At 39.2% G+C, this 7,788-nt stretch overlaps 1 long non-coding RNA gene and 2 gene segments (V, D, J or C); 1 reads left to right on the top strand and 2 right to left on the bottom strand.

The window, feature by feature from the left end:
• Window positions 1-153: 153 nt before the first annotated feature.
• On the bottom strand, window positions 154-1,956 carry LOC131364916 (immunoglobulin kappa variable 6-21-like). The segment is given in 2 exon segments: window positions 154-1,755; window positions 1,836-1,956. Coding segments are annotated over 2 exon segments (615 nt in total).
• On the top strand, window positions 1,872-3,271 carry LOC131364918 (uncharacterized). The gene is made up of 2 exons (XR_009206541.1): window positions 1,872-2,162; window positions 2,808-3,271. It is a non-coding gene; the product is annotated as an uncharacterized LOC131364918 (long non-coding RNA).
• Window positions 3,272-5,833: 2,562 nt separating this feature from the next.
• Window positions 5,834-7,788, bottom strand: LOC131364917 (immunoglobulin kappa variable 6D-21-like). The segment is given in 2 exon segments: window positions 5,834-7,559; window positions 7,698-7,788. Coding segments are annotated over 2 exon segments (444 nt in total).

Below are 7,788 nucleotides of genomic sequence, written 5' to 3'. Positions count from 1 at the left end.
TACCTTTTGTACACTATGTGCCCAAATGTATGTGGACACTTGACCTTCACATCCACATAAGTTTCTTCCCCAAACTGTTACCACAAATCTATAATAAAGAAATAGTATATTATCTATAGTACACAGTTGTACAGAATGTCTCTGTGTGCTGTAGCATTACAGTTTAGCTTCACTGAGTTCTATACTTCATTCTTTTATTCTTGTCTAAATCCTAATCATTCCTTAGTCTTTTATCTTCTTCATTCTGAATACTTTTTCCTTATTTACATTTGCCCTTATCCAGAGCGACTTATAACTTATCTCATTTTATGCAACTGGGAGATAAGGGACTTACTCAGGGGCCCAGCAGCGGCAGCTTGGTGAACCTGGGCTTCAAACTCACAACCTTCTAATCAGTAGTCTAACAGATTAACCACTAAACTACCAGTTCATGTCCTAATCCTAGTTCCAGTTAGTCCCTGATTTCTAGATCCCATACATTATTAGTCCTAGTTCACACATTTCTAGTCCCTGTTCATGTATCCATTAATCCTAGCTATAACAGTTTTCTGGTTTTGACCTGAACCTTTATGTTTTGTAGGTTATGGGCTCAAGTTTGCATTCATTTACATCTGATACCTTTAACATGACAGACTTCATATTTAAACTAGAATGAATCTCCTGGTTACACAGCTGCAGTTTCTGATCATATAGTCCACAGTTCTACAAGAGTAATGATTTATAATCACAGTCTCAGGTGTCACTCAGATGAGGATGGGGTTCCTTTAAGTCTGGTTCCTCTCAGTGTTCCTTCCTCATAACGTCTCATGGACAATATCCTCACCACCGTCACCTCTGACTCCCTCATTAGGGAAAATTTATGTATTTAAAATCTATATTCTGAATTCATTTCCTTTCTGTAAAGCTGCTTTGTAAGAATGTGTGTGTGTGTGTGTGTGTGTGTTACCAACAACAACATTTTTACAGTCGTATCAGCTGAGTAAGTTTGGCTGCTGCTGCTTTAACTCAAGCTGTCTTGCTTGTTCCTCGAACCTCTTCAGAAAAGCAGAACTACAAACTGACCGAGAAATCTGTGAGGAACCTTTTTCCCTAGTGAGCAAAAATTCCCCAAAAAGAGAAAAGGACTTTGTAATGATGTGTAGTTGATGTTCAGCTGAGTGTCACTGTGTGTGGATAACTGGACCTCAGTCAGTTTAAGATGAAATTCTTTCTCAGATCCACGGTCAATATGTTACTTAAAATAATGATCCACAGCTGGGAAATGTAGACCCCTCTCACTGGTGTGTGTGTGTGTGTGTGTGTGTGTGTGTGTTAGTGTGGTGTGTTTTCTCCTGTGCTCAGCACCTGCAGTCTTTCCCAGCTGCAGCAGTGCTTCTCTGTGATGAGGTTTTTGTACGGCGCTGTAACACTGTGTGTACACATTGCTCTCACTGATCTTATGTCTACTCTGACAATAGTAATCTCCTGAATCTTCAGCCTGGACTCCACTGATGGTCAGAGTGAAGTCAGTCTTAGATCCACTGCCACTGAAACGAGCTGGAGTCCCTGAGAACAGGTGACTCACATAGCGCACTAGGAGTTTAGGAGCTTCTCCAGGTTTCTGTAGGTACCAGGCTAGACAGTCATATGATACACCAGAGGGCCCACAGTCGTGATAAACAGCAGTGCTGAATCTACAGTTGATGGTCACTGTGTTTCCAGGAGAAACAGTTTGCACTGAAGGAGTCTGAGTCACAGTCCCCTGACCTCTGGATCCTGAAGAGCAACATAAATTGTGTTGTAGAATTAGTATGAAATGAAGTGTGTGAGGCTGTGAGTTGATGTTAAACTCTCACCTTGAGTCCAGAGGACCAGTGTACAGATGAAGACGCTGATCAGAGTCATGGTTGCTGTGGGTGAAGTTGCTGAGCAGCAGCTCTCAGTCATGAAGTGATAAAGTCACAGGGCTATAAACACTCACAGAGCACTGAAGCATGAGCTGCTAATGCAAAGTGTGTGTGAGTGTGTGTGTGTGTGTGTGTGTGTGTTTCTCTGTGTGTATGTGAGTGTGTGTATGTGAGTGTGTGTGCACTGCAGTGTGATGGAGGTTTTTGTATGGTGGTTTCATTAGAATGTATCACTGTGGTACACTTTCGGTGGCGGCTCCAAACTCATCGTGAACAGTAAGTAAAAGTGTTTTTACAGTTATTTGATACGTTAATAAATTTTAGAGAAACTATGAATTATAATTAACACAGATTTTAATGCTTGATGCTTTTTTGTCAAGTATCCATAATAAATGTTCATGAACATTCAGTAAATATACAGAAACTAAACAGTTTTACTTTACAAAGTTCTTCTTGGTGCTCATTTAAAATTCTGCAGATTTTGTTAAAATCTTAATGTATTCAGCTCGTTAATATTTGCTGTTCTGGTTAAAGTGTTAAAAATCAGATTAATTACACTGTAAGAGTACATTCTTTCTTTCCTTAGTATTTTATTTTAATACAATTACATTACTGAGAATCAGCTCCAGAAAAAGTTTAATAAAGGTCTTATGATGCTCCATGATGTAAAGAGTAACTAGGAAATGTTCTCCTACTTCTGGAACACACTTGTGCTGCTGCAGAGGTTCCAGTTTTATCTCTGTTGGAGTCCAGAACATTTACAGATTACACACACTGACCTTTTCAGCATTGGAACAGTTTTAGATTCAGAAAATGGATTATTGAGTGCATGTATAATTGCACTGTAACTCCTTTTCTCACGGTCTAAAGCAATTAATATTTTATATAATTATTTTGTCTGGTTTTGTTTCTCCTCTCCAGCCGGTCCCACACCTCCCTCCGTGTCTCTGCTCCCTCCCTCATCTCTGCAGCTGTCTGAGGGATCGGCCTCGCTGCTCTGCCTGCTGTCTGGCTACTCTCCACAGGGGGCGCTAGTGAGCTGGACCGTGGACGGCTCAGAGGTGAAGGATGGGGTTCTGACCAGTGCAGAAGAAGAGAAGAGCGGCCGTTACAGTCGCAGCAGCACCCTGACCCTTAGCAAAGACCAGTGGGGAAATGGGGAGGAGTTTATCTGTAAGGTCTCCCATAACAACATCAATCATCCAGTCATCTTCAGAAAGGGTCAGTGTGATGGCTAGTGAAGATTGAGTTTAACATAAATCTGCTTATCATCTGCATCTGCAATAGAGTTTAAATTCTACATAATGCTGACATTTCTGTCTTTACTCTGTTCACTGTCCTGTTGCTCTTCCTGTATTTTTGCTGAAATAAAGCTGAGTTTGGGACATTGTCTATTCTTTTATTAGAGTTATAGTGTTGGTCAGTGTGATGAGAGAATGGATCCTCCTGTAGATTCAGTGCTGTGTGTTCTGCTTCATTGATTTTGACTGAAGGAAGTTGAACATCTGGTGAAATTTCTGTTCTATTCTGGGAGAAAGAATTATTTAGCCTTGTTAATGCAAATCTCAGCTACACCTCACTGCTTCCTTGTACCGTGGGGGAATGTTACAGGTTGTACAATAGTAGATGTACAAAAAATGTATAATAGTAGATTAGAATTAGTTGAAGTACCTTTAGATTTTATCACAGGATTCAATCTTGGGATATTTTGCAATATTTCACCATTCTGCCTTGCAAAATCATTCTAACTCTGTCATCTCCTGTGTACAGCCTTCTACACGTAACCCCATAGATTTTCAACTGGATTTAGATCTTTAGACTCTGGCTGGACCATTCCAAATCCTTGATCTTGTTTTGGTGAAGCTATGAATTGAAAATTAATTTAGTTAATTTGAGAAAAAGGCAAAAGTCGGTGAAGAAGATGATTAAGTGAAGTGAAAAAAATAAATAAATAAATAAAAAGTAGCAATTAAGTTTAGTAATAAGGTGTAGCATAGTGTGTAAGTTAAATTTAGCAATTAATTGTAGCATTAAGTGTGTAGCGAGTAAGTTAAGTTATAGATAGAGCACGAAATGAAAAACTCCGCCCCCCTCCTCCGCCAATCTCCTCCCACCTCCGCTAGCATCTTTGTCTGATCTTCAACGTAAATACACTTTTAATAAAACCAGTTTATTTCTTTAAATTCTCTTTTATTATGTATTATTATTGTTTTCTACATTATTTGTTATTTATAAAGTACATTTTTCTTATTTAAAAAAAACATGTAACAAAAAAAATTGGGGGGCTTTTGGGGGGCTGGAACGGATTAATAGCATTTCAATTCATTTTAATGGAGAAATTTGATTTGATATACGAGCAAATTGAGTTACGAGCTCGGACACAGAACCAGTTAAACTCGTAAGTCAAGGTATTACTGTATTCCTGAGGAATGGCCAACAGTCAATGAGTAAGTGATTTGGGTCCTGTGGAGCTTGTGGGGCCTGCTGGTTCTGCATTAGCTGCTTGCAGGGCAGCCAGCTGCTCCTGGTAGGCATGTATTGTTTGCCCCTGGTGCAAGACAATAGCCTAGAACTGTGTGACATCTTTTGGATCATGGACACATAGGTGTTTAAACCTCTTTTCAAGTACAGGCAGCGGTTTTTGGTGGCGGTGGTAGCTCAAGCGGTTAAGGCTCTGGGTCGTTGACCAGAAGATCAAGTTGCCACTGTTGGGCCCTTGGGCAAGGCCCTTAACCCTCTCTGCTCCAGGGGCACTGTATCATGGCTGACCCTGCATTCTGACCCCCAACCTCCAAGAATGGGATATGTGAAGAAAAAATTTCATTGCGCTGTAATATATATGTGACAAATAAAGGCTATTTGGCCTAAAATGGCCAAATTTCAACAAACTTGCAACACAAAATGGCTGATGTGATTTCATGAATTCTGAGAGAGGATCCTTAACTCTAATGAAGCATAAGAAATTTAGTTGAAATATCTGCTTTGGTGCCAGAATACCATGGGTTGAACGTTTTTTAAGGTATAGTGCCACCAAGTGGCCAAATTTCATGCAACTTGGTGAATATCCATGGTTGCTAAAGCATACCAAGTTTGGCATTACTCCAACAAGACACTCCTGAGATATGACTAAGTGCTCTGTAGATGATTCATACTAAATTGGTGGTGACAGAATTAATGGTCTAGGACTATTTGTGAAAAAATCAAAATGGCTGAAAATCCAATACAGCACAGTTTAATGCCAAAGGGTAAATTTAGATCATCATTACCCAAGAACTCAGAAAGAAAATGGTCACAACTCTAGGACAAAAGTTTCAGAAGTTATAAGCAAAAATGTACTCTGAAATTTGGCCCATTGGTGGCGCTATAGGGACTGATTAATTGACTCCAAATTTGGGGCATATTTGGACTGTGCTCTATGAGAGTACCAGATTCCATCAACATCACCAAGGGCTTCTATGGTCTGCCAAAAGCTTAAAAAAAATATTCCAAGATGGTTGGAAAACAAAATGGTTGACACACAGGTTTCATGCTTTTTCCAGCTAAGGTCCTTTACTGTGATGATGCAATAAATTTGTTTGAAACATCTGCTTTGGTTCCAGTTATAGGCATGTAATGCCCCAGTGTGGCCAAATTTCATGTAACTAGGTCCCCCACCAAATTTGGCATGATTCCAACCAAGCATCGCTAGCATATGGCTCATTCCCTGTTGTGGCATCTTTGCAATGGAATTCATTGGACAACAGAGACATTTGGTCACAATCCTCTCTCCCTCTGTAGATGATACATGCTAAATTTTGTAAGTTTGTAAAAAAAAAAAAATTTACGAATCCAAAACAGAATCCTTTTGAGGTCACATTTGTGATAGTGTGACCATTACTATGGCAATGCATATGACCAGAAAGGCCTTATTGCTTTAACTTTTTTTTTATTTACAGCAGTAAGAGACACAATGTCATCCAGTTTAGCTGAATCTAATCTCTATGTAGCGATAGAAATCCATTTGACACACTCTGACACACACTGATATCAAACAGCAATGTACTCAAAAATTATGAGTTCTTGTCAAATGAGAATTATAAGTTCATGTCAAATGTGAATATGTAAACTAATAAACACTAGCCAAATATGATACAAGCATCTAAACAACCCAAACCACCCATTTCAGTGATTTAACTTGTATAAGCCAGAAGCAATATTTCTTTGCAAATATTTAACTTTTGACTTATCAAATGTTTATCAAATCTTTTTTCAGAAAGGGCTGATTCAAGTAAACTATGATTTTTCCTGCTTGAATGAAATCTTAATAAAACAAAAGGCAAAAGCTGTATTCCAGTTCTAATATGTCTCTAAAGCTTGAGCAAGTCAGTCATTCATGTCCTTGTCATCAGTCCCAGTGTTTAAGTCTAGCCTAAATACATATTTGTTTAGTCATGCCTTTTCTCAAAGGTAAACTTACAGATCTGGTGGAATCATGGGCGTAGAGGGTTTTGGTAAACTAGGATGTTAGGATGTTGGTAAGTAGTAGCAGTACCCTTTCTGATATCCTTTTCTGGGAAAACTAACTGCTTTACATTCGTCATGTGGTTTTCTTGTATTATTTAATAATTGGTTCAGTCCTAATAATTGGTTGTCGCACACATTTACATGTCATATCTGGAAGCTTCCTACAGATTACATAATACAAATACAAATGAGTTGGCTCTGTTTTTGTTCTCTTGTCATCATTAATTTGGTCCCTAGCATGGGGAATACTGTATACTCTATACAGTAAAGCATTGTAAAAATGGTTAATTGCTTTAGGACCAAACATTAGATGTACCATGGAACACTGGGAAGGTCATTATCAACAAGTGGAGAAAATGGGGCACCACAGTGACATCACCAAGAACAGGACTGATCACTTCCTGTGTCCATGTGATGCCTCAGCTGTGGGATAGGGTGGTTTTACAGAGGCTTTTTCTCAGATAAAAACCATCCAAACATGCTGAAATCACTCCAGGCCTTGTGGCGAAACGTGTTACAGTTTTTTGATTGAATGTTAAATACTGGACCATGTGTCACTATGCTCTACATCTCACTGTATAATCCAGCCTTTATTTAAAAAAAAAAAGATAGGAATTATGTTGAATTATTATATAGTTTTAGATTTACGACACACTTGACACTAACAACAGCAGAAAGAGGAACAGTGCTAGTCAGTGTGTTTAATGTCACTGCTTCCTCACACAAGTCATATGTCAGTATGACTTTATCAGTCGACCACAGTGTGTCCCTGAGCACCTGCACTTGCTCCCAGCTGCAGCAGTACTTCTCTGCACTCTCACTGACTGAGGTTTTTGTATGATGCTCTAACACTGTGTAACACCCAGCCGCTGACCCGGTGTTCAGCCTTACAGTAGTAATGTCCTGCATCTTCAGTCTGGACTCCACTGATGGTCAGAGTGAAGTCAGTATTAAATCCACTGCCGCTGAAGCGATCTGGAATACCTGATCTTAACTGTGTAGCCTCAGATATCAGGAGTTTAGGAGCTTCTCCAGGCTTTTGCAGATACCAGAATAGACTGGTACCACTATCCACATTCTCACTGGTTCTACAGCCGATGGTCACTGTGTTTCCTGGAGCAACAGTTTGCAATGTAGGAGTCTGAGTCACAGTCCCCTGACCTCTGGATGCTAAAGAGAAACAATTGCAATTTTATAAGTTTTATATATATATATATATATATATATATATATTATTTATTTATTTTTTTTTTTTTAATATTTTTATAAGTAGAATAAGTATAAGGTGTGCTAATGTTAAACTCTCACCTTGAGTCCAGAGGACCAGTGTACAGATGAAGACGCTGATCAGAGTCATGGTTGCTGTGGGTGAAGTTGCTGAGCAGCAGCTCTCAGTCAT

The sequence above is a fragment of the Hemibagrus wyckioides genome, linkage group LG14, assembly GCF_019097595.1.
Source record: "Hemibagrus wyckioides isolate EC202008001 linkage group LG14, SWU_Hwy_1.0, whole genome shotgun sequence".
NCBI classification, from domain to species: Eukaryota; Metazoa; Chordata; class Actinopteri; order Siluriformes; family Bagridae; genus Hemibagrus; species Hemibagrus wyckioides.
The sequence above is the reverse complement of the archived record's forward strand: the minus strand, read 5'-3'. Positions and strand labels throughout refer to the sequence as shown.